Source organism: Mytilus trossulus, chromosome 13 (assembly GCF_036588685.1).
Source record: "Mytilus trossulus isolate FHL-02 chromosome 13, PNRI_Mtr1.1.1.hap1, whole genome shotgun sequence".
NCBI lineage: Eukaryota > Metazoa > Mollusca > Bivalvia > Mytilida > Mytilidae > Mytilus > Mytilus trossulus.
This window is the reverse complement of record NC_086385.1, coordinates 51,001,930-51,029,392: the sequence shown is the minus strand read 5'-3', so window position 1 is coordinate 51,029,392 and position 27,463 is coordinate 51,001,930. Positions and strand designations below refer to the sequence as shown.

Genomic DNA, 27,463 nt, shown 5'->3' with positions numbered 1-27,463 from the left:
GTTATATATGTTATACCGCATAGAGGGTTATTTTCGCGGGGTGCAAATTTTCGCTTATTTTCGCGGAAAGAACTAAATCGCCAAAATAAATTCCGCCAAATCAAAGGTGTACATACAAAGGTATTAATAAAAGTTTTTAATCCGCCAAAATGATAACCGCCAAAATATTTCGTATACCTTGTTCAATGAAAATCGCGAAATTTTACACCCGCGAAAATAACCCGCTATACGGTATTGTAATGTCTTATTATGACTTAATTACTTCAATCAGTGTACTTGATTTATATGCTCTTTATGGGCCCTGTAATTTGGAAAATAAAATATTCTATTCTATTCAATCTATTCTATATTCTAAAGCTAGTGCAATTCCCGAATATAGAAAAAATAATGAAAACATTTACCTCTTTTTTAAGATCTGCCACCAATAACCAAATTCCCAAAATGACACAGATAAAGATATACCAAAACAACCTACGTACATATTACCGTATCTGGACGAGGAAGAAGATCTGACCTCTACACAGTCCTAGGGACATCCAACTGAACATGGTTATCATTGCAATTTATACCATAAATCTCTCACATAATATAAATATATTAACCAAATATATATTTGCCGACTGCCCAACGTAAACTAGAGGACACCGGATTTATAACAAATAAATAAACCATAGGCGGATCCTGGGGGGGGGGGGGGGGGGGGCTGGGGGGGCCCGCCCCCCTTTCGTGGGAAAAATTTGTTTGATTATATAGGGAATCATTGAAGCACGACTGGAGTAGGCCCCCTTATGTCAGTCAGCCCCCCCCCCCCCCCCTTTTTAGGAAAAGTTCTGGATCCGCCACTGTAAACATGATGACATGTGAAATATAACAGCATGTGTGATATAACCATACAGCATATAACATACTGAGTTGTAATAAATAATAAATCATCCAAATTTCTCCATGATCCTAAACGAGCCCACCGGCCAGGAAAAACCAACTATGTCGATAGACAGCGTTGGAAACCTGTGTCCAAACCCTAAATTAATCGATTTTAGCTAATTTGCTCGAAAGACCGTATAGTAAGTATACTTAAAGATATGGCATATAACAACAACACAAAATGATATAAAGGCCTTAGGGGAACATGAAACTTTAAAATAACCCTACGTGCATCAGTACATTCAAAAAAACGTATAGCTCATAAATCGAAAATAAACTGACAACGCCTGGATAAAAATGAAAGTAGTCAAGCAGACAAACAATAGAACACATGACACACCAAAGAGAACTAAAGAATAATAAACACGAACCTTATGTGCTCCGGAAGGGTAAGAAGATCCTGCTCCACATGTGGCACCCGTCGTATTGCTTATGTTATAACTAATCCGGTAAATAGTCTCATTCGGTAGGTCACATTCATGAAAGGGAAGGGGTTTGTAGTTACGACGTAAGGAACATATCCGATATCATTTGTGAAACGACTTTTCCATAACGATCAACCAAATCGTGATGGCGTCCGTAAAATTTACGACAGGAATATTTCAATTTCACCTTTAGGAACTATTGGTTTTAATAGCTTTATTTTAGTAGCAGTCCTCTATCAAGAAAATCATGATAGGAAATGCAATTGGGAGACATATACCCCGTATGCAGGTGCTGCTGGAATGTTGCTACTTATAAATGGAAAGTTCACAATTGGAAAGCTGAAATCATCTCTTTTGTCGTAAAGTTTTGTTTTTAACCTACCCTCATTGTCGATTTCTAGATGTAGGTCAAGATAAGAGGCCGACTTAACTGTATCTGTTGTATCCTTTATCCCTAGATCGATGGGATAGATGCGTTCCACATAGTCACAAACTTTTGAATTATTTAGTGAAAGAACGTCATCTATATAGCGGAAAGTAGAGTTAAAGGATATTGCTAACTTCTTATCTTTTTTCCTAAGAAGTTCCTGTATGAAGTCAGCCTCATAATAATAAAGAAACAAATCGGCACGAAGAGGGGCACAATTGGTTCCCATTGTAATACCGACAGTCTGTTGAAAAACACGTCCTCCAAACGTTACAAATATGTTGTCAATGAAAACATCAAGCATCTTGATAATGTCAGTTTCAGAGAATTTTTTTGTTTGAATCAGAGTGATCCTTTACAAAGTAGGATTTATCCCTCCCTAAGACAAGATACTTGTATCTACGTTGGCCATTCTTTTTTATGAAACAAAGCAATACCAACTTTTTCAATTTGTCTTTTAGTTTTGGAATGTGGAATACTTGTATAAAGTGTAGAAAACTCAACAGTTTTAATATTATTGCAAGATGAAAGGGAGTTAGATTGTATGTACTCTAGAAGATCTTTGGATTTTTTAAGTATCCACATCTGATTCACGTCACCTCTAGAATAGGCAGTTTCACAATAACTTTGAAGCCCTTCTTTGATTGCTGATAAAAAAGATGTTAATAATTTAGAAAGAGGTTTCGTGAAGTACTTAGAAGACCCAGAAATATACCGTTGTTTGTAAGAACACTTATGTAGTTTATATAATTAGGTATCCAATACAGTGATGGAAGATCCAGTTCTTCATCTTTGGTTGAAACTCCAAAGGAACATAGAACATACCTGATTATCCAGGATTTCCTCTTTGGTAAGTGTCGTGAGGAGTCAATACCTAATTCGTTTATCAAGTAGTTAATGTGATGAGTTTTACACACAAACACGATGTTGTTTTGGGCTTTATCTGCGGGGACAACAACATATTTGTTTTGTTTTGGAAGTAGAATAAGTGTTTTGTAGTCTTTGGGTCTTTAAAGATTGACGTAGCATGGACATTGATAGACCCATTCAGTTTCTTAATTCTGATCCAACTTTGATTTTGGTCCGCAGCAAAAACTCAAAATAAGCTAGGAAACGAGCACATTGAGTGCATAATCACACCTTTCTACGTGAATTCGAAGTGATTTATTTAAGCTGTATTTGGCAAAAAAAATAGGAATTGTGGGTCTCAATGCTTTTCAACATCATACTTTGTTTGACCGTCTTTACTTTTTTTAATGGAGTTTCTATGGTAAGTCTTTTGTAGACGAAACACGCGTCTGTCGAAAATACAGATTTTTAATCCTTTTATCTATGTTGAATGTATGATTTTTATTTCAAAAATGTGAGATGGTATATCTGAAAACCTGCATGTATGTATTCTATATAATTATGTCCCTTTGTGGTGGTCATTCCTTACTTGATATACACATAAGCAAAGACATTTGTTTACATTACAAATAAATCATATTCCAGGGATTTCATAATCACAAATTACTTAAAACCTTTACTAACTTCTTCCATAAATATAAAGATTTTGTTTTGAAGTTTGGTTGTATCTGCAGAAAACTTATTTTCAACGGGAAAGCACATCATCGTTGTTATGGAAATGTTGTTTACAATTGCCCGGAAATTTAGAAACGATCCGGGTAAACTTAAATCGATCCTTTAAATAAACTTATCATAAAAGGTTATCAACACTGTAATTAGATCATTGAATATCATTTTTATTGGTATTACTATTGATTTTGTTATTAGTAAAATAAAGCAAACTAATTAACCCATCGGATGTTGGATGTGTACTGATTGATAAGTTTAGTCTTATATGCATGATTTTTCATTAGTTGTTAGTGGCTTTGAACTAGCTGTTAGTACCTACTAGTACTCTCAGATTTGTACTTAGTTTCTTTTTTATTGTTGGGATATACAAGTACCCGTTCAAGTCCACTAGATGTGTGGTAGTTGTATTTAAAATTGAGAATGGAAATGGAGAATGTGTCAAAGAGACAACAACCCGACCAAAAAAAAAAAACAACAGCAGAAGGTCACCAACAGGTCTTCAATGTAGCAAGACATTCCCGCACCCGGAGGCGTCCTTCAGCTGGCCCCTAAACAAATGTATACTAGTTCGGTGATAATGAACACCATACTAATTTCCAAAATGTACACAAGAAACCCAATTTAAATAATACAAGACTAACAAAGGCCAGATGCTCCTGACTGGGACAGGCGCAAAAATGCGGCGGGGTTAAACATGTTTGTGAGATCTCAACCCTCCCCCTATACCTCTAGCCAATGAAGAAGAGTAAACGCATTACAATACGCACATTAAAATTCAGTTCAAGAGAAGTCTGAGTCTGAAGTCAGAAGATGTAACCAAAGAAAATAAACAAAATGACAATAATACATTAATAGCAACAGACTACTAGCAGTTAACTGACATGCCAGCTCCAGACTTCAATAAAACTGACTGAAAGATTATGATTTCATCATATGAACATCAGGCACAATCCTTCCCGTTAGGGGTTTAGTATCATACCATCATAACATATATGAGAAGAACATAACCCGTGTCATGCCAATAACTGTTTTTTAAATACATGTATTTAGTTCCGATGCAAAGACCCTATAAGTGAATCAATATTAACGCCAAAATATGCAATCTTTAATGACCTGACAACAGTATCGTAACTATATCCCTTCTTAATAAGTCTATTCAAAGGTTTTGTTAGTTTAAGAGGTGAATACTGACACCTTTGTGCTTTATAAAGAATATTTCCATAAAAAATGGATGTGAAATACCTGAACGTATAAGAAGTCTGCATGTTGAGCTATATTTACGAATGATGTCCTTATACCGATGATAAAATTTAGTAAAAATTTTGACTAGTAAAAAAGTTTTGTATCCATCTGATGAGTTAAGCCTTTTTCAACTGGATTTTATAGTTCGTTCTTATGTTGTACTGTTACCTCACTGTCCCAGGTTAGGGGAGAGTTGGGATCCTGCTAACATGTTTAACCCCATCACACTCTGTATGTATGTACCTGTACTCAAGTCAGGGGCCTGTAATTCAATGGTTGTCGTTTGTTCATGTGTTACATATCATTTGTTTTTCATTCAATTTTTTGTATATAAATTAGACTGCTAGTTTTCTCGTTTCAGTTGTTTTACATTGTCATTTAGGGGTCTTTTATAGCTGACTATGCATGTGGTGTGGACGCTCATTGTTGAAGGCCGTACGGTGACCTATGGTTGTTTATTTTTGTGTCATTTGGTCTCTCGTGGAGAGTTGTCTCAATTGCAATCATACCTGACATCTTCTTTTTTTTCTATATTTATATAAAAATGAAATCCTGATGCATTACACGAAAGCTTGGAAGACTATTTTAGAAAAATAGTGGCGCTATTCTGGATTATTTTTTTAACTTCTCTGTAACCTTTGTACTTGCATGGTTTTATGAGAATAAACTATCAATCTATCTATAAAGGATTCCAAAACAATCAATCCTTCTCCAGTTATGTTATGTTTAGTCGAGTATTGTACACATATACATATAATTCTTGGTTTAGTCGAGTATTGTACACATATACATATAATTCTTGGTTTAGTCGAGTATTGTACACATATACATATAATTCTTGGTTTAGTCGAGTATTGTACACATATACATATAATTCTTGGTTTAGTCGAGTATTGTACACATATACATATAATTCTTGGTTTATTTGATCGAAAGTAATTAATGATCTATATACTTTCGGTAACCTCAATGGGTCCCCGTTTAGTATTAAAATTCCGTCTTGCAGCAGGTTTCTTGGTTAACTGTTTGGGTGTCATATTGAATGGTTTTGTTCTATACCTTGTCTCAGTCACAGAATTTTGCGATTCAGAAGTTTTCTGTTTTTGAAATCTTGAAATCGGAGATTTAGAATCCATTGAACTAGTGTTTGAATAATTGGTTCCTTTAAATATCTGAAATTTTGGTAAAGAAGCGACATCAGATTCAGTGTTGACGTCATCGGATTCAGTTTTCATGTCATCGTCTGCATTACCGCGTAACGGATTGTCATCATTATGGTCATTTGCCGTCAAGTTTTCACTAGCGCTTTCTACATGTGAACTTACTGTAATCATATTGTCCGTGTCATCAGTTTTGGACAGGTTTGTATCTTGAGTCAGTGTTTTTTCCTGACTACCATCGATCGATATGTTGCCATTAGAAACACTAACGTGAGATGCTAACACTTTACTTCCGAGGTGACTATTACCTCGACTTTGAATATCATGAAGTTTAGGAACTTGAGTAGTGACACGGGAACTTCTATTTTTTGAAGAATAAATACTACTTCGTTTGTAATTTTTGATTGTTTTAGTTGATAAACGTGGACTGCTCATTGAAAGGGTTTCATGTTGAGAATTCGCTATAGATAGGTCAATGCTATTGGCATCAGCAGTGCTTTGATTTCCCTGAACACTTTGTACACTTGAAAATGCGTTTTTAATATCTTCATTCCTAAATGAATCAAGTTCTAATTGCGATTGAATGTCAGTTGCTTGAATAAAGGAGTCACTGATTTCTAAACTTCCCGTTTCGGTTTTTGGAAAGCTTTTATTTTTAAAGTGTGCTAAAGATCTAGCTTTCACGTCGGTATTCCATTTCACTTCATATGTAGGGTATATTTTAGAACCACCGCCAGGTTCGTGGTCCATGTTTGCAAACGACTCCACTTTAGATGCCACATCTGCATATTTTCCTGTCCGTTTAATAGGGGGAAGGTATCGGACGTTAAATTTTTCGCTTGGATCAAATACAACTTTATCATAATAACCCTGATCTTTCATTGTAAAATGAGGGTTCCTGTTATGATAATGCGGGTTGAAAGAATTTTCGACATATTTTCTGTCCGACGTTCTATTTTTCGTCTGAATCTGAGTTCTCGGGTTAAATGACCTTTCAATATAATGACCGCTAGCTCTTGGCGTGTACACATATTTTTCATTGTACGACTTTTCAGCAAAGCGAACTTCTGCCTTTCCTGGTGCATATGATGGATTTCCGCCAAATTTGACTCTTGAGTTTTTTTTAACATGAACACCGTTTCGACTTAATTTTAATGCGTCTACAAATCTACCGTGCCAGTTTGCATTTATACCTCTTGAAATGGGATCACCTTTAAACGAATGTTTCCAATCATCTTTTAGCGCAGGAGTGTGGAAGTCAAGCACACCGAGAACACGTTCTTGAACACGTTCTTCGTGTTCTCTGATGTGTTCTTTCGTCGGTTTATCCGTGCCATAAATTTCGAATGGTGATTTGTCTTCTAAAACCATGTGATTTGATCCAAATTTTGGATGGCTGGACAGAACCGGATATTTTATATTGGCCATAAACGGTGACCTTAAATCCATGTTTCCAAAGGTTACTTTGTGATGTTTTTTCATAAAGAGGAACGGTTTATCTTTTGGTTTTGCACACTCCGATCTGTCCATAGTCATGATGTAATTTTTCTTTGGTGGCAGCTTTGGCAGGAAGTTGCTTCCACAAGAAGACGAAGTTTCTTCTGCACATGCGTGCTTCTTGTGGGGATACGGATTTTTTTCATTCTCTTTTAATATCACGATAAAATCCCGTTTTGGAAATTCCTGTTTAGCCGTATCCATTTTCTATACTTCCTTTTTCGTTTGTGTACTATCTGTTATATTTCATAATCATGTTTTCATGGCCATGCTGGTGGAGTGTGAACGTGTCACACAAAGTATGTGATCCATATATAAACACTTTTTTGTTTTTTTGAAGTTTTCCCTTTTTATCAATGACACACAACACTCTATATATCCTATATTGACTTAGGTTATAAACTCCTTTTCGGCAAACTAACAACAAGTTTGAAAAATAAGAATGAACGAAAGGTTATTTTAAAATTTTAATATTTATAATTAAACAATGTTACTAATTGATATTATAAAGGATTTATGTACCGTGAATTGTTTAAAACGTACTATGGTATCAAATTACATTCAGGTGAAATTGTTCACGTTAATTTCTTTTAAGTAATTGATTTCCCTAGATCAACAATGACAGTGTTCTTTATCATACCGTCTTTAAGAAACAACAATATGTAACATGTAGTCTTATTTGGGAGCCCGGGGGAGTGCGCCTCAAAATTTGCAAAACAAGGTTTATCCTTATGGCTTCGTACATACTATATATACGGGCGTATGACATTTGCGCCGATTTTGAAAATTTTCATTCTTTCATTTGCGCCGATTTCATTTTTTCATTTGCGCCGATTTTATATTTGCTGCTAATTAGATTTACAGGTAAGTTGACACTTGTACATGCACTTTACTAAAGTAAACCATTGATACAATCTTGTTGTTCATTTATGTTTAAGGTTATTTTGATTGATATTATTCTGGAACTTCGTTGTACATGATGGACATATTACACACTGAAACGAGCCGAGGAGTCAATTTTCTAACCATTAGGCTGTGGTGAACGTATTAAAATGTTGGTACGCATTACACTAGACATTTTGGATCTGGTGAAGGTAACAAAATGTTGGTACACAATACACAGTCATTTTAACTAGTGAAGGTATTCACATGTTGGTACACAATACTCTTCTCATTTTGGCTGTGGTGAAGGTATTAAAATATTGGAAGTCAATACACTAGCCATTTCAACTTTAGTGCAGGTATAATTTATAATAATGGTACACAATACACTTAGCCATTTTGGCTGTGGTGAAGGTATTCAAATGTTGGTACACAATACACTAGCCATTTGGACTATCGTGAATGTATTTAAATGTTGGCCCACAATTCACTTTCAATTTGGCTGTACATAGTGAGGGTATTAAAATTTAGGCTGACAATGTAAGGGGCAGTTATTTGATTCATAATACACCTGCCATTTTGGCTGTAGTAAAGGTATTTAACTGTTGGTTCACAACACACTTGCCATTTTGGCTGTTTTAAGGTTTTTAACTGTTGGTTCACAATACACTAGACATTTTGGTTGTATTAAGGTATTTTAAAACTGTTGGTTCATAATACACTTGCCATTTTGGCTGTAGTGAAGGTATTTAACTGTTGATTAATAATACACTTGTCATTTTGGCTGTAGTGAAGGTAGTTAACTGTTGGTTCACAATACACTAGACATTTTGGCTGTAGTGGGAGTATTTAACTGTTGGTTCACAATACACTTGCCATTTTGGCTGTAGTGAAGGTATTTAACTGTTGGTTAATAATACACTTGCCATTTTGGCTGTAGTGAAGGTATTTAACTGTTGGTTCACAACACACTTGCCATTTTGGCTGTAGTGAAGGTATTTAACTGTTGGTTAATAATACACTTGCCATTTTGGCTGTAGTGAAGGTATTTAACTGTTGGTTCACAATACACTAGACATTTTGGCTGTAGTGGGGGTATTTAACTGTTGGTTAATAATACACTTGCCATTTTGGCTGTAGTGAAGGTATTTAACTGTTGGTTAATAATACACTTGCCATTTTGGCTGTAGTGAAGGTATTTAACTGTTGGTTCACAACACACTTGCCATTTTGGCTGTAGTGAAGGTATTTAACTGTTGGTTAATAATACACTTGCCATTTTGGCTGTAGTGAAGGTATTTAACTGTTGGTTCACAACACACTTGCCATTTTGGCTGTAGTGAAGGTATTTAACTGTTGGTTAATAATACACTTGCCATTTTGGCTGTAGTGAAGGTATTTAACTGTTGGTTTATAATACACTAGACATTTTGGCTGTAGTGAAGGTATTTAACTGTTGGTTAATAATACACTTGCCATTTTGGCTGTAGTGAAGGTATTTAACTGTTGGTTCACAACACACTTGCCATTTTGGCTGTAGTGAAGGTATTTAACTGTTGGTTAATAATACACTTGCCATTTTGGCTGTAGTGAAGGTATTTAACTGTTGGTTCACAATACACTAGACATTTTGGCTGTAGTGGGGGTATTTAACTGTTGGTTCACAATACACTTGCCATTTTGGCTGTAGTGAAGGTATTTAACTGTTGGTTAATAATACACTTGCCATTTTGGCTGTAGTGAAGGTATTTAACTGTTGGTTCACAACACACTTGCCATTTTGGCTGTAGTGAAGGTATTTAACTGTTGGTTAATAATACACTTGCCATTTTGGCTGTAGTGAAGGTATTTAACTGTTGGTTCACAACACACTTGCCATTTTGGCTGTAGTGAAGGTATTTAACTGTTGGTTCACAATACACTTGCCATTTTGGCTGTAGTGAAGGTATTTAACTGTTGGTTAATAATACACTTGCCATTTTGGCTGTAGTGAAGGTATTTAACTGTTGGTTCACAACACACTTGCCATTTTGGCTGTAGTGAAGGTATTTAACTGTTGGTTAATAATACACTTGCCATTTTGGCTGTAGTGAAGGTATTTAACTGTTGGTTCACAACACACTTGCCATTTTGGCTGTAGTGAAGGTATTTAACTGTTGGTTAATAATACACTTGCCATTTTGGCTGTAGTGAAGGTATTTAACTGTTGGTTTATAATACACTAGACATTTTGGCTGTAGTGAAGGTATTTAACTGTTGGTTAATAATACACTTGCCATTTTGGCTGTAGTGAAGGTATTTAACTGTTGGTTCACAACACACTTGCCATTTTGGCTGTAGTGAAGGTATTTAACTGTTGGTTAATAATACACTTGCCATTTTGGCTGTAGTGAAGGTATTTAACTGTTGGTTTATAATACACTAGACATTTTGGCTGTAGTGAAGGTATTTAACTGTTTGATCATAATACACTTGCCATTTTGGCTGTAGTGAAGGTAATAGGGTAGTTATTAAACTGTTACACTGATCATTTAGGCTGTCGATGTAAGGGGCAGTTATTACACTGTTGGTTCACATTCAAAATATTTGATTATGAATTCAGATTTGGATTTTATCCCTAGTAAGAGAAAAAAGTCTTTGGCAAATAGTTCCTTGTAAGAACTCCACAGATATAAAATGGAAAAATACAAATGTCTATGATAAACTGGTTTAATATTAGATTTTCTAGGGTTATATTTTTGAATTAGATTTTGAAATGTTCCACTGGGTAAGAGGTTCCTAATATAAGTGGCATATCTAATCTAAAAGTTCTACAAAGTGTTGACTGGGGCAAAAATACTTTGCAGTGTAACTAATACAACAACATGTTTAGCTCTGTATATATAACATTTTATTTATATAGATTTGTAATACTACTAAAAAAACAAAGTAGATGTAAATAAGTTCAATCATATAACAGTCACATACAACCCTGCAAATAATAGGTAACAAAAAGTGTTAATATGTTTACAGCCCATGTAAGCCTCTTGTTTTCAAGAAAAATGTCTGATCAAGAACCAGGTTGGGCCTCTTTTTTAAGAAAAAAAACCTTGTAAACTGTGTAAATTATGCCAATAGAATAGGATGGTTGCTCCTAGGAAGAAAATAGTTCAGAATTAGTGTTCAAAATGCTGCTTGTGTGATACAAAGAAATGTTAATACATCAAGGTAAGCCTCTTGTTTAAAGGGAGATAAACCATTAAGCAAGTAAAAAAAAAGAAACAAAATTTTCACCACAAGATTCTGTTGGTTATAAACATTCTTTAAACTTATTTTAACTAATTTCTTCATAAATGTGTACATAATCACTTTCATTTCACTTAAATGAATTTATTATGCAATTTGTTTCGGTTTCTATTTGGATGATCATAATAGATATAGGAAGATGTGGTGTGAGTGCCAATGAGACAACTCTCCATCCAAATAACAATTTAAAAATAAAACCATTATAGGTCAATGTACGGCCTTCAACACAGAGCCTTGGCTCACACTGAATATGCTTATTTGTGCTCTCCCCTGATTCAGTTATATTTCGTTTTAGAAGATATGTTTCAGATAACCTGACTGGAATGTTAAAAGTGTTAAGTGCATATGTATATATTAGGAGCATGCATATCTGGAATGTTCTGTTAATAAAACTAAGCTTTGTTTAGCTGCATACACTTGTTAAAATAACATTTTTTTAAACAAAGAGCCCATTATATGCATGTGCAAAAGTACTCCACTTAAACTTTGTTCTTTTCTCGTAGAAAATTCTATTTACGTAGCAAATTAAGCAAAGCACAAAAAAAGTAAGATTCATATGTAACCTTCACAACATTTTAACTGATATAGGCCACACTAGTGCAGCTATTTTAAGAATGCTTATTAAAGCGTAAGCATGGAATGACACATTTCTAGCATCAAACACCCTTTCTATAAAATACTAAATTACATATCATAATAATTCCACTTTTATATCAATTAAATGACTTAGTGCTTCAGTAACCATATTTCTGTTGGGAATTCTTTTGTTTTTTTGCTTTTAGTTCCATCTAGCACACTACACAACAATTTTCCCATGATTTTAAAAATCAGTATGATGTGAGAGAATATCAGTTTATCCCATATTTGTGACAATTTATGTCATTTGTTAATGCTTTCATTCTTATAAAATATCTACAATCAAGATCCCAACTCCAGCATTGATATATAATATTTTAAAATGTGTACATACACTTAAACACATGCAAAAAAACAACATGTTTGATTTTGACGACTGGAATGTGATAACTGTTATTGCACATAATGATATGATTGTAATGAAAAGTTAATGTTCTTTTATCGGTAGAAATGCTTGAGATTCCAAATAAATATAGCTGTCAGTTTATACATGGGTCAAGGATATAGGGTATTGACCACTCAGAGGCCGAATATTAATTCAAAGTATCATTGAGGCTGAAGAGTAAGTTTGGATAAACTTCTACTTTCTTGTATAAAAGCACTTAAAGATTTATTAACCAATTATAGAAAAATACCCTGTTAGTTCTTTATTAGTAAAGGGCATTGACCACTTAGCGACCAAATACGTATTCAAAGTACAATGGCAGCTGAAGAGAAAGTTGGGATATAGATCTATTTTCTTGTAAAGGACTAATGAATTCAATTTAATACCAATAATAGCAAAATACCCTGTTAAAACTTGCTGTTTTATAAATGCATGATTTTTAAAATTTCTAATTGCTAATTTCCATAAATTACTAGCAGGCATGAGAATTATGTAATATGTTTATCATAAAAAAATTTCCTTACTTAGTTTGGGAGAAAAAAGTCAAGTTGTAGATATACCGGTAATGAAATCAAATTTCGGGATTTTATCTTAATATGTAATTTTATAAAAATTGGAGGCTTTATTTCTTTTGATATATTGCTCAACACATCTTAAAATATTTAATTGCAAACAAAATTCAATTTATCTTAAATACTATATTACTAAAATCTTCAAAAGTTTGCAAGGCAATTGAATTATATTTTTCTCCATTTTATTATTTTAGCAAAAATATATAAAAACAATATGCTTAGAAAAACTTAAATACATAGAATAAAATGATATTTTGTTTTAAATATTTGCATATATGTTGTATATATATAACACTCAACAGAAATAACAATTCATAAAAAGACTTACTTATAGAAAAATAACAAAAAAACATCACAAATTTGAAACATAAATTTAGATATGTATTAAGCAGACAAAAAGTCCTTTTTCCCTTAAAAAACACATATATCTAAGTATTAGTACTTCTTTCATAAATTAAGGTATATAATAAAACTTGAATATATTAGGACAATACAGATCAAAATTTGGAATGTCAAAAAATATAGACACATTTATCAACAAATCACCATTAAAGCACTTTAAATTTTACCTTGCATACAAGTAAAGACCAATTGTGTACGCCATGCATTCATATAGTTTCATACGAAATTATCTAACATGGCTGTTATTTTATCTAAAGTAAGGTATTTATATAAAACATTAGAAACAAATAAAAAGTTGCATAAAAATAAGATCTGCATTCAAATACAGAAAATACTTCATAAGTACTAAGTGATTTCACATTATTGCTATCCAGATACTGCATTATGGGTAGTGAACAAATTTGAAACATGATTGGTTGAATTTGTCACATGACCAATGAAAAACATAACAATCTGGATTACAGTCAGTTAAACGATATCCCATAATCCCAAGCAGTTCCTGGAAAATTAGAGTGAGCATGATAATTTAAAAGATTCCAAATTTCTTCTTTAATTCTTGTTGCTTCCACTGTGGTTTTGTAACAAAATCTTGGTATTTCATTTTAAAAAGTCTATCAAAGTCTTCTGGACTCAAGTGGATCTGAAATAAACAAATAATAAAAAAAACAAATTGGTTTTAATATTTCTGAAGTCTACACTTTCCTAGCTATAGTAATTTATTATATATGTTTATACAGAAATAACTTGAATACATTTTACACTTTCAGCAAAAGTGACCTCTGAATTTCGTTCTGCTTGTTTGTTTGCTTTGGGTTATATTGCTCCTTTCTTTTTATTTCTATGTATTCATACAATTCAGGATTTCAAAAGGGCTTTGGTGGCAGAGTCAACTAAGTAATTCATCTACTGCAACACTAAAGTATCAGCACTAAGGTTATGAATTGGAACCCTGCATGTGGCAAATGTGATCTATTCCAATCTCAATTGACAAGGGTTGTCAGTATTCCTGTTGAAGGTCTGTCTATTGGCAAGCCATTTTCTTTCACCAATAAAAATTGACTACCATATCACACTGTGCTGAAAGTGGCATACGACACCAACAATAAATAAAATCAATCAGGTGTTTAATGTAGAGTGATATAAGGTAAATTCAGTCACAAAGCTCTTATGACACAAGCAAATCATGAAATTGAAACTGATTTGACAGAATGTTATCAATTACTGTGATGTCATTTATTTTTTGTGGGTACCAATTTTCGTCGAGTAAGGAAAATTTGCATTTTTGTAGATATTTGATTTCATGGTTTTCAAAAAGTCTGCAAACAATCATACAGAAAACTTGTTATTTGTTGAACATTTAAATTCATGATTTCCTTGTATCAACGAAAATTGGTATCCAACGAGTAATAATGAATCCACAGTTGTATGGAATTTGAAATTATGAAAGTTTAAATATGATTAACCAATCTATTTATAGACACCTACCTCTTTACATGAGGGGTCCACACCACTTGGAAGTTCTTCTGCTGACACAGCTAATTGTTCTAGGGGGTATTTAGGTACAGAATCATAACTAAAATCTCCATTGACATCAGACTGAAACAAGGAATGGTCAACTTTACTACATGTATATCAAATCAGTATACCATATAGGGTCTGCATGGAGGTTTTCATTTGTATATTTGTTAAATTTTGGGCAAATTTCCTTTATTTTTGCTCATTCTTTATTCTTTACTTTGTGTCATTTTTTCTATATCATTTATTCAACCCCCACCCCCAATTATTCTCTATTCTGTATATCCCATCCAGACCCTCATTGGCAGATCCAGAAGGGGAGGGGTTCTGGGAGTTGGAACCCCTCTTTTTTTGGGCCGATCAATGCCTTTGAATGGGGACATATAGTTGGACCCCCCCCCCCCCCCTTTTAAAAATGGCTTGATCTGTCCCTGACCCTCATATCTCATATTAGTACTGATATTCTAACAGTAGTAAGTATAACACATTTATGCCCCTTTTTCGCTTAGAGGTTCTCATATCAGGCAAGTCAGGAGCCTGTAATTCAGTGGTTGTCATTTGTTGATGTGATACATATTTGTTTTTTGATTTTTCATTCTTTGTATATAAATTAGGTCGTTGATTTTCTCGTTTGAATTGTTTTACATTGTCATTTTAGGGCCTTTTATAGCTGACTATGCAGTATGATCTTTGCTCATAGTTGAAGGCCATACAGTGACCTATAGTTGGTAATTTCTGTGCCATTTGGTCATTTGTGAAGAGCTGTCTCATTGGCAATAATACCACATCTCCTTTTTTTTTTACACCAAAGAGAGGCTCTGTCTGGTATTATTTATAGGGTATGGATGACTTACTGCTTTCACTAATGTCAAGGCTTCATTTCCATCTCCTAAATGTTGCATTAATTCTTGGTATGATTGTCCTTTCTGAAAAAGAAGAAATTAATTTAAATAATTTTAAGACTTCTTATTCTAGCTTCGTCATTACAAGGGCTCTCCAAGCATGCTCATGTGGACATATCTTTTATGTGTTGTCAGTTTATTTTCAACTGTTGAGTTTGAATGTCCCTCTGGTATCTTTCACCCCTCTTCTACAGGAGAATGCTGAACAATATATCTATATATTATGATATGTCTGACTTGCTGCTTATAAGTAATAATTAACGTCAAATTGATTTTTTTTTATAGTATTTTAGCTGCAAAATATATGATATTGGAATGCTTTTTGTCATGTTTCTAAACTTGATAACATTATTTGCACTGAGCATTTCCTAGAATAGTAAAAACGATCATCTTTTTTTCCATTGTTACAATAGGATAAATAGAAGCAACATTTATAAATTATTTACAGTGCCAGATTTTGATGACTGTAAATTGAGGAATTATTGCCTGATGTTTATGAAGCAAAACATATGACTAGGTGAGTTTCTCCATAATAAACATCCACTCATGTGAAGTATAATTATATTATCGCAATTTTTTTCTAATTCAAATATTTGATAATTTTGATGCCATGAAATAATTCCAGTAAATCTTTTCCTTTTAATACTATAATGTGGTACATACACATTTTACCGGTCCAACTAAAAAGCGCCCGGGGAAAGAAAAAGCGCCTGGAGAAGGAAAATTAGCGCCGGGAGAGGAAAATTAGCGCCCAAGGGAAGAAAATAATAATAATTTATAACAATATTTATTTCCTTAAAATATAACTAATCAATGCTTGTTTTGTCCTTAATATGAATGGGGATATGTACGATGCTACATCTAAAGTGGTGTTGAACTTTTACATTTTAGATTTCAAAATTGTATATTAGTAAGTAAATAAATATAAATAAGAGTAATAGAAGAATCATGAAAGACACTGTCCTTGATCAAAATGTCTATTTTGTCACTAAAAATAATTGGTGGCTGAGGTCTAATATTTTCGCAACTGCATGGTGAACACTTTTTTTATACAGATGCTGAGATAGATTTATTATGACTTTTTATAAAACTAAAGCGGTACATGTATAGTAATGTTTTTTTTTGCTGATTTATTATGTGTACCTCTTTTAATTTTGATTAAATTAATATTTATCTGTGAAATTTGTCTTATACATTTTTCATTTTGATATCGTTTTTTGAAAAACATGTCTTTTGATGTCTTACATGTTATAAATCTTCCGCATAAACTGTGATCCATTATAATTCAGTCTTTCGAAATAGTGTTCATATATTATTGTTAAAATTGAAATATTAATTCTTGTTTTGTGCTTTATTACAAATGTCTGTTATCTGAATTTGCAAATTACTTGTCTAAAAATCAATATCCATAACTTAACAAAGTTGTCTCATGCCAATAAAATATCTATATATTTTCCCCGTGCACTTTTTCTGTTCTCCGGGCGCTCCCGGGCACATTTTAGTAGGACCCCATTTTGATCAAATTATCTTTCCTTTCCATAACTATTCTCTTTTCATATATATATAAAAATGAATTCACAACAATGTTTATAGTTATAAATAAATAGATATGCAAATATATTGGTAACATTAATTCAGGTATGTTTGATGTGCTGTATTTGTTGTAATTCTTGAAAATAATATAAATTAAAAAAAAAGAAAAATACTTACGCTCCACATATCTCTATCCCACGTTCCAAAGAATCCAGTAAAAGTGGGAGGTTCCAATCCTTGTTTAACCATATACATAGGTGTGTCTGGGTCCCTGCCTGCTGGATCTGTGTCTATGTATTCCTGAAACAGGTAACAGATTTAAATGGATGACAGTTGTTAATATTACAGTATATAGAAAACTTTATAATTTCAATAAGCCAGTCATGTTTGGATCTATATACTTTGTACTTTACACAGTTGCTGGGGTCGTTGAAACTCTTTATTGACTGCAGAAATATTCTGGTTTACTTTTCTGGAGTTATGGGACATTTAAAACTGTCAGTTTTGGAAAATTATACCACATCTCTTTTTAATACACCTAAATATATCATCCTGCAAGTTTTTCGGATTAAAATTGGGGGACATATAGTTTCCGCTACTGCAAAAAGTATGTAGCGATATTCCTCCGCTCGAGACTGTACCATTTTAATATTTTAGGCTTGTCAAGCTTGCCAAGCTTTTCAAATAAGTAAAATTAAGCTGTTAAGAGTGGAGAAATATCATAACACATGAGATTAATAGTGATGGAATCTGTTTCTGATTTTTCTCCCTCTTATTAGAAAATTCCTGAAAGATGTACATGTGTTCTTTAATGACATCATCAGACATGGTTGCCTTTTCATAACGCCATGATAGAAAGTTCAGAAGAAAACAGGAAAATATGACATTGTGATTAAATTTGGGACAATCATGTAGATAACAGACAATTCACAAGAAAAGAGAAATAGTTTTCTCACACAGTTGAAAAAAGGTGAAAATATGACGAAAACTAGAGAAAAATAAATCTTAATCTTCATGCCTGTGCTAGTCTTGCTGCTTCTTTTTTCTCTTGTTGATTTGCACCACTACCAGTCCAAATATAAACGCTATCCCATACGTCTAATATCATCACATCATCTTCTACTAAATCAGGCTGCAAATACAATAAAATACATTAAATAATATCACACACTACCAATCCAGATATAAACGCTATCCCACACGTGTAATATCATCACATCATCTTCTACTAAATCAGACTGCAAATACAACAAAATACACAAATCATATTCGAATAATTCTTATTTCTTCGAAACCAACTGAAAATCAAATATTTTAATTTAATTATATACTTCTTTCTGTATGTTCTTATTTGACAATGCCCGATTTCGTGTTGTTACATCTAATAGTCTATTTTTGTTGTGCATGTACAGATATTGTGTCATGAATGGATAACCCATATCCTTTGTTTTTCTATTATAGATAATTATAAAATCTTTTAACTGGTGAGGGTTCAATGATAATTGTTAATAACATGACTATTAACAATAAACAGAAATTGACAAAATATCAATGTGAAAACACATCAAGAGTAAAGCATGCTCACATGAACTCAATTTCAGGAAGCTCTAATGTGTTGTTTCTGAGTGCAGGGTCACTCAATGTCATTTGAAGGACAGACAGATGGAAACCATTATACCCCTTCCTTTTAGAGAGTGGATTATAAAATTGTGGAAATTATCAACAAACTTACAAAGATGCAGGTATTTTTTTGTGACAAGGATTAAGAGGACGATATAGTTTTAAACAGATTCATAATCTCCTATAAACTAAGGTTGCGAAAACAATCACTTAAATATAAACATCAATATTATTTCTTACCTGCGCAAAATCTGGTATTTCATCACAGGTAAATTTACCAGCTGCATTTGACAATTGAAATAATCTAGCAGGATGTCCACTGTCAGGTTCCTGAAACAGACAACATAGTCATTTAGACATTGGAATATTTAGCTATAATAACTTTACAAAACAAGAATGTGTCCAAAGTACACAGATGCCCAAATCGCACTATCATTTTCCATGTTCAATGGACCATGAAATTGGATAAACAAGAATGTGTCCATAGTACACTGATGCCCCACTCGCACTATCATTTTACATGTTCACTGGACCGTGAAATTAGGGTCAATACTTTAATTTGGCATTAAAATTAGAAAGATCATTTCATAGTTAACATGTGGACTAAGTATCAAGTTGATTGGACTTCAACTTCATCAAAAACTACCTTGACCAAAAACTTTAACCTGAGCTTCACACTATCTTTTTCTTTGTTCAGTGGACCCTGAAATTGGGGTCAATACTTTAATTTGACATTAAAATTAGAAAGATCATATCATAGGGAACATGTGTACTAAGTTTCAAATTGATTGGACTTCAACTTCATCAAAAACTACCTTGACCAAAAACTTTAACCTGAAGCGGGACAGACGGACGAACAGACGGAAGAACGAACGGACGGACAGACAGACAGACAACCGCACAGACCAGAAAACATAATGCCCCTCTACTATCGTACGTGGGGCATAAAAACTGTTTAAAAAAAAATACATCACAAACCAGATGAGACAATATTTTGAAAGCAGATATTGAACAATTTGAAATCTTGCAATGTTTTTATAACTGGTAAAAATTCAAAGGGATAGTTTTGCAAATAAAACTCACATTTTAAAAGTTTGTTAAAAATTCCTTCAACAGCCCCTTGCTCCATTCAGTATAGGTAACTGTAAGATTAGTGAAGTTTTTGGGCTTTCAAAGCGCACAATAATGTGTTGTGATTAAAAGAGGGAAGAAAGATACCAAGGGACAGTCAAACTCATAAATCTAAAATAAACTGAAAACGCCATGGCTAAAAGTGAAAAAGTCAAATGGACAAACAATAGTACACACGACACAACATAGAAAACTAAAGAATAAACAACACCAAAAACGAGGGGTGATCTCAGGTGCTCCGGAAGGGTAAGCACATCCTGCTCCACATGTGGCACCTGTCCTGTTGCTTATGTGTTATTCAATAAGTAAGTAGGAACACAATTGTTCCCTTTTATACTCAATCCACTAAAACTTACACATAATGTCCACGTGAAGGTACTAGATTTGTTATCCTATTATAATTTCAGTAAAGCATAACTCTATTATCAAAGTAAATAAAATGTACAAGCTTAAAGGTTTATAAATAGTTTTTCTAGTCAAGCAGTTAAAATTTTACAAACTGATTCTCCAAATCATTCAGACATGGAATAAATAAAAAGGTGGCTATATGAATCCCTGTTATACCTGTAATCTTTTATCACTAGAGTATGGTTTCTTTCCTCCTAAACATGTCCAGAAGTCTTCCTTCTCTTGACCTTCAAATACCATGGTAGGATTTCTGGGAAATAAATAAATAAATCACAATTTCATAAACAAAAAAAACTCGATTCATAGTTGTTGTCATATCTTAATTTTATTGCTTTAATTAAAGAGTGAACAGTTCTAATCATGTGGAGATACATTTTGACTATTCAGAGTTAATTAAGGAATGACTGTAATATTTTTTCTGTCTATGAAGAAATAACATAAAAAATTTGGTGCACACTGAATAAAGCGTGTTATTTAACAGTGTGCACCAAATTTTTTATGTTATTTCGAATAGACAGAAAAAATATTAACAGTCATTTCTTATAATTTAATTCTAAATTCCTTTTTAAGCCGTAGAAAACCATGAAAAAACGTTGATGACGTCACGGTCACATGACTAAATTATGTCTATGGGCTCAAAACAAAATAATGTCGGCCAACCAGAAGACGGTTTACATCCAAAATTAAATTATTCTCACATGTGTAAACTGAGTGCCTATTTTGTAAATTTTTATTTGGGTTTCCGAATTCTTCGCATACTTTGTTGTTTAAATCTCATTTTTTCATGTTTTTTCGAGCAAATTGGTAAAAAAACAACTTTAAATTATTTTGTTATTTTTTGTACATCATGTAATGATGATTTTAATTCCTGATTGTTGTTAGGGTACAAACCCTACTTTAAGCCACTCTATTTACCTAGGATGTCTAATTATCATTAAGAGTACTATTCTAAGAAGCTTTGTCATACCTGGGAGAAGCACTTGCTATTCTCTTGGCCATCTCTCTCTCATCTCCTGTACTACCCTATAAAATAATGTAAATAAAAATTCAGAACCAACTTATTTGACCTGTGTAAAATGGAAATGACCTTATGCAAATCTAAATCTGAATGATTTTGGAACATTAAAACAAAATTAGAAATGAAGTTTGGTTGGATTTGCAGGATTCTTTATAGTAACTGCTAAATTTTCAAACAGTTGTAGAATTTTCATAGATTTTTTTCAACCCTGAAACAGGTATCAAAATTATTGTAATTGCTACTCAACTTTAAAGTAAACTACCTTAAGGTGGTATGAGAGTCTAAAATCAAAATGATAGAATTTGTTCATACTTTGCCAAAACGTAGTATCTATTGATATATGTTGAAAAATATAATAAAAATGATAGGTCACCGTGCATTTTCTCAAGCTACAGGACGTGACAAAATATGGACCTTTGGTTCTCTGTTTTTTACAATACAAGATGGAGGAAGACACCCATACCACCTTAATAGCCTGAAACTCTATTTTCCTTGATAAAAGGTAGACTGACAAACAGTGGGATGCACAGACCAGAAAGCGTAATGCCCTTTTACTATGGCAGGCTTGCTATAAACATTTCCCGATAGTTAACTTACCTTTCCTGACCAGATATATATAGCTTTCTTAGAGAATATAACAAAAACATCATTAGAGTTTAGTGATTCTGCATCTAAGTCCACTTGTACTGCTTTAGTGTTGAGGGGGTTTGTACCTCGGACCTGTAACATGTATGTGTCACCAGGTCCATTCGTGCTCTTTTCTCCATTTTCCCAACCAGCTTTTCCTCCCTGAAATTGAAATAATAAACTAAGGTATTATTATATTCGTCAGATTTCATTTTGCTTTTTCCATCTTCCAAATTATCTTCCTTTTAAGATTTGTTGTTGCAGAGTTTTTGGTGGTGTAGGAAAAATTCTAGACAAACTTTGAGCCTTTGTAGGGGCAGGTAAACCTTTGCAGTGCATGTTATACATTACATTACCTTTTACAATGCATATTAATAGACAGTTTAATATCTTGTAAAAGATGCCAAGAATAATCATTTGATTATTTACTTTTGGAAAATACATTTAGTAGGTATAATGTCATCCTCTGTGTGTTACTTAAGTTACCTTTAATAAATGCCTTACCTCAAAGATTATCATTTTGCCGTCAAATATAGCCATAAAATGTACTGGTTCTTTCCCTTGTACTACTCGTACCTAAAATCAAAAGTCAACAATAAAATAACAGTAAAACCATATTAACATAACATAATTTTTGTAAAACACATATTTTTTTGTTCATTTTCAGTGCCATTCCACCCCAAAAAAAATTTGCTGGACAGAAATTGTGGAAAAATATTAATGTATTCTACTTTATATAAAATAGAATTGTAGCATTGCATGCTTTTTGCTATAAAAAATCGCAATAATTATTTAAAATTATTCTATCACAAAACATTTTCAACTTTTTGACCAATTATGTATAAATAGAAAAATATTACTCTGCTCATGTTAATATTGAAAAAAAATATATTAGTAGATAAAAGACTGATGTGACCAAAGTGACAAAATACTGATTGAATATTTCACTGTAATCTTGAACTTTATACATTAGTGACATGTGGTACATATACATACTTGTACAGCTGCTCCACCTAAAGCATCATCTAACTCTACAGCTTTCAATGCTGATGTACCTCTCTCATCTGTTGTAGATTTTGCTCCCTGAAAGATACAATAACAGACACTCAAAATAAAGATCTACAAAACAAACAAATTTTATTTGCACTTGTTTGTGGGTCTCATTGGGGTCTTAGCGTGACGCGGGATTTTTTGTAAGTGTGACACATGAAAGTCAAATTATTGTGTCGTGAATACGGGAAATGAGGTCTTGCGGGACCCGGGAAATGACAAAAAAAATGAGAATTGCTTACATACATAGCATAAGCGGGATACGGGAATCTGACAAAACTGTAAGCGGGATCTGGGGTTGGAACCCCCCAATGAGACCCCCTTGTTTTAGAATCATAATACAATTGACTTTGAATCTTCCATCTTTAAACCAGTTATGAGCAGTAAATGTAATTACTATTTTTTCAAGAATTACATAATTTAAGTCCTTTTCAGTATCAAATGGAATCCTGCTTGTAAAATTATTGAATTTTATGCATAACATAACACACTTAATGCAAGCCTTGTACTACAAACTAAAGATAAGCATAAGAAGCTCTTTGGAAGTCTTACTTGACAATAATTTGTGACATGATTGTTTTTGTCAGGATCATTGTTATTGTCAAGATGTGGATACAAGTATGGAGGGCATTACTTGCCAATAATAGATGACATGATTTGTGCTGTTTTGACATAGACATTAGTATGGAGGGCCTTACATACCAATAATAGATGACATGAGTTTTGCTGTTTTGACGTAGACATAAGTATAAAAGGCCGTACCTGCCAATAATAGATGACATGATTTGTGCTGTTTTGGATGAGGATTTAGGTATAGAGGGCCTTACCTGCCAATAATAGATGACATGATTTTTGTTGTCTGGATGAGGATATGAGTATTGGATAACATAGCAATCGCCTCCAAAGAATTTTCCCATGTGATGTTTCTCTTGTGGAACCAAATCAAAGTTTTCTACTCTCCAAACCTACAATGTATCAAAATAAAGGTTTTAAACACAGTAGAACAATAACTGAAGGAAATACTATTTGTCATTTATACCTTTTAGATTTGTAATAGATGTAAAAAAAAAAAAAAACATGCATACATGACATAATTTAGAATGTATGGATTTATTGGTTCAATAACTTTGATAACAGTATTATTGCATGAAACTTGTTTCATATGACTTCAAGAAAAGTGTCAAAAATCTCCCCATGAACCAACACACTTTTTTGTGTAATTTGCATATATTTCAAATGAAACATGCACCTATAAATTTAATGACCATTGAGCCTGCTAAAGAAAAGTGTAGCAAAAATAAATGTGAAAAAAACTTTTGACCTTTCCAAAAACAAATTAAAGAAGAGTATGTCAAGTCAAGAGCCTGTAATTCAGTGGTTGCCAATTTGTTGCTGTGCAACATATTTGGTTTTTGTTCATTATTTTGTACATAAACTAGGCGGTTAGTTTTCTAGTTTGAATGGTTTTACATTTGTCATTTCATAGCCTTTTATAGCTGACTATACAGTATGGGCTTTGCTCTTTGTTCCACAATTTGTATAATGTTAATTTCTGTGTCATTTGATCTCTTTTGAAGAGTTGTCTCAATGGCAATCATACAAAATTTTATCTTTATGGAGATGATGCACCTGCTCAAGCTTTGTAATTTTCAAAGTTACAATGGGCAATAACTCTAGAATGGTAAGTGGCTCACTGACCTAAATCCAAACTCTGTGCATGTGTGGTTGTTTTGAGAATTGTGCTTCATAAAATTTGTATGAGACAAATTATTGTTCAGAAATGAAAATACTTGCAATTTGTCAAGTTATAATAGGGAATAACAGTATGTGACTCACTGCTCAAATTTGAATTCTCTCTGGGAGTTTTGGTTCATACATGTATCATTTTGAAGAAGTTTCAAAAAATTTGGATGATAAAGTTAGTGCGAAAAATGAAAACAGATAGCAGGACTAATGAATGAAAAACAGATGGTCCCGGTTAACACTTGCTGCTCTGCTGCCTACAGCGAGGGCATACAAATCTTTTAACTGATTTGAAAAAAAAGTTTTTTTCCATTGAGTTTAAACTCCAACTAATATTACCTCAGCTCTTCCTGATCCATCATCAAACATTTGTGTCTCTGCTGCTAGTTGTCTGTTTTCATGAAGTGTTGTAGCATCAAACTTTGTCTGAATTGTTTTTGCTGAAAAGAATCAAAAGCATATGTTATTAAAGACAGTTTATGTATATAATTGTTTCCCCTGCTATTCAACACTATCCAATAATATTATCATACTGAATCATATATGTTTTCAGAATCCATGCAATTTTCAGATGTGGGGTTCTTATTTGTTTTGTTTTTTAATCTACAAAATTTAATCTTAAGGTCTGGATCTACATATGTAACAAGACATTGAGATTTGAGCTTGTCTTATAATGTGTGGTTGTCTGTTCCATGTTGAAGGCTGAATGGTAACCATGAGATGTATTTTTTTAACTTGTATTTTAGTCAAATATGTAAATAGGAATCAGGAAATAATGATGAAATTAATACACAAATATTTTTCAAATTATCAATTGTAATCTATTTATTTAGCAAACTTACCAACTCTATTCCTACTATATACTTTTCCTTCAACTTTAGGTTGTGGCCAGTCTCTAAATAAACATTTAAAATCTGTGGGTTCTCCACCCTCTACAACTCTTGTTACACTGGTATTAGGATCTAACCCTTTCTTATTTATAAAACCCTAAAATTAAACATCATTTATTAGTGTGGATGCACATAAATGTCTCTAAATAAACATTTTAAAGGTTCTTCATTGTATACAACTCTGGTTACACTGGTGTTGAGATCTAATCCCTTCTTAGTTATAACCCCCCCCCCCCCCCCCCCCAAAAAAAAAAACAACCCCCAACCCAACATCATATTAGTGTTTTTACACATATATGTCTTGTAATAAACATCATATATTAGTGTGGACACCGATAAATGTCTCTAAATAAACATCATATATTAGTGTGGACACATATAGATGTCTTTAAATAAATATCATATTTTAGTGTGGACACATATAGATGTCTTTAAATAAATATCATATATTAATGTGGACACATATAGATGTCTCTAAATAAACATCATATATTAGTGTGGACACATATAAATGTATTTATATAAACATCATATATAAGTGTGGACACATATATATGTCTCTAATAAACATCTTATATTTAAGTGTGGACATATATAGATATCACAAAAAACATTTAAAATATGTAGGATTTCCATCCTCTACAACTTTTTTTTTCTATTTTTCCACCATTGCAAAAATGAATGCATATACAAATTTCGAAATTTGGAGTACCTTTATTTTAAAGTAGTGCTTAACCAGAGTTTTTTTTATAGAGGAAATCAATCAAGTTGCTACTAATCATTTTAAGTACCAGGCTATTTCTGAAAACCACAAACATTACATACTATTGCATTTCTCATTGCTTCTGATCTTTCCTTCTTAGATGAATCTTTACCAATCCAGGTCCATAAACCTTGGCTACCATTGTCTATAATGTAGGAGTCCTAAAAAACATATAAACAAAATATTTGAATTAAAACTCATATCTCTCATCGTATTTATATTAATTAACAATAATAAAATTGCATTAACAGACATTTTTCATGATTAATTTCAAAGCATTTCCAAAAAGTGCTACAAGACAAAACTAGTGTTGTCAAAATGTACACTTCTGCCTAACCGGTTACTCAGATATTTGTTTGAATGATTAACCAGTTAACTGGTAGTTTAAGATTGAAAAAAACCATCTTGATCTCGTAGAACTGTCAAATTAATTACCACGACAACAATTTTCAAAGAAAACATAACTTCTTAATGATTTCAATACAAATTTATATCAAATCTATCAAAATTAAAAGAAAAAGTACAGTTAACCGGTTAGCGTTTTTGGTATTCAGTATTCATTTGTTCAAATGGTTAACCAGTTATACGGTTAACTGTTGTCAGACAACACTAGACAAAACCTATGATATTCTCTCAATTTTTTTAACACTTTTTCAGTAAATTGATGCATTTTCAAAATGTATCTTAGTTTTAACAGTGATCATATAAACAATATCCTAAATCATATCAATTGTCCATCTTACCCCAGAACTCATATCTTTCCTGGACAGGGGACCAGATTTAACCTCAGATACTTTAAGAGTACCTTCATCTTCAGAACACCTGTAAAATGTAATAATTAAATTATT

At 32.8% G+C, this 27,463-nt stretch overlaps 2 protein-coding genes across 7 annotated transcripts in view; both read right to left on the bottom strand.

Moving 5' to 3' along the window:
* LOC134694951 (fatty acid desaturase 2-like) overlaps window positions 1-525 on the bottom strand; it is a 38,459-nt gene extending 37,934 nt beyond the window's left edge. Inside the window, exon 1 of the mRNA XM_063556071.1 lies at window positions 402-525. The gene's annotated coding sequence lies outside the window, so the exon portion shown is untranslated. The remainder of the gene's footprint in view (window positions 1-401) is intronic.
* Window positions 526-11,002: 10,477 nt separating this feature from the next.
* Window positions 11,003-27,463, bottom strand: part of LOC134694009 (advillin-like) — a 53,361-nt gene continuing 36,900 nt past the window's right edge. For all 6 annotated transcript variants that reach the window (XM_063554999.1, XM_063555004.1, XM_063555002.1 and 3 more), the window contains 16 exons: window positions 27,359-27,437; window positions 26,678-26,776; window positions 25,805-25,949; window positions 25,302-25,402; window positions 24,047-24,184; window positions 23,166-23,252; window positions 22,674-22,745; window positions 22,140-22,331; window positions 21,492-21,547; window positions 20,681-20,774; window positions 19,226-19,315; window positions 18,384-18,497; window positions 17,543-17,665; window positions 15,785-15,856; window positions 14,901-15,011; window positions 11,003-14,055 (listed from right to left, as the gene is read on the bottom strand). In XM_063554999.1, the coding sequence (XP_063411069.1) occupies window positions 13,942-14,055; window positions 14,901-15,011; window positions 15,785-15,856; window positions 17,543-17,665; window positions 18,384-18,497; window positions 19,226-19,315; window positions 20,681-20,774; window positions 21,492-21,547; window positions 22,140-22,331; window positions 22,674-22,745; window positions 23,166-23,252; window positions 24,047-24,184; window positions 25,302-25,402; window positions 25,805-25,949; window positions 26,678-26,776; window positions 27,359-27,437 (1,687 nt within the window). In that variant the 3' untranslated portion in view covers window positions 11,003-13,941. The remainder of the gene's footprint in view (window positions 14,056-14,900; window positions 15,012-15,784; window positions 15,857-17,542; window positions 17,666-18,383; window positions 18,498-19,225; window positions 19,316-20,680; window positions 20,775-21,491; window positions 21,548-22,139; window positions 22,332-22,673; window positions 22,746-23,165; window positions 23,253-24,046; window positions 24,185-25,301; window positions 25,403-25,804; window positions 25,950-26,677; window positions 26,777-27,358; window positions 27,438-27,463) is intronic.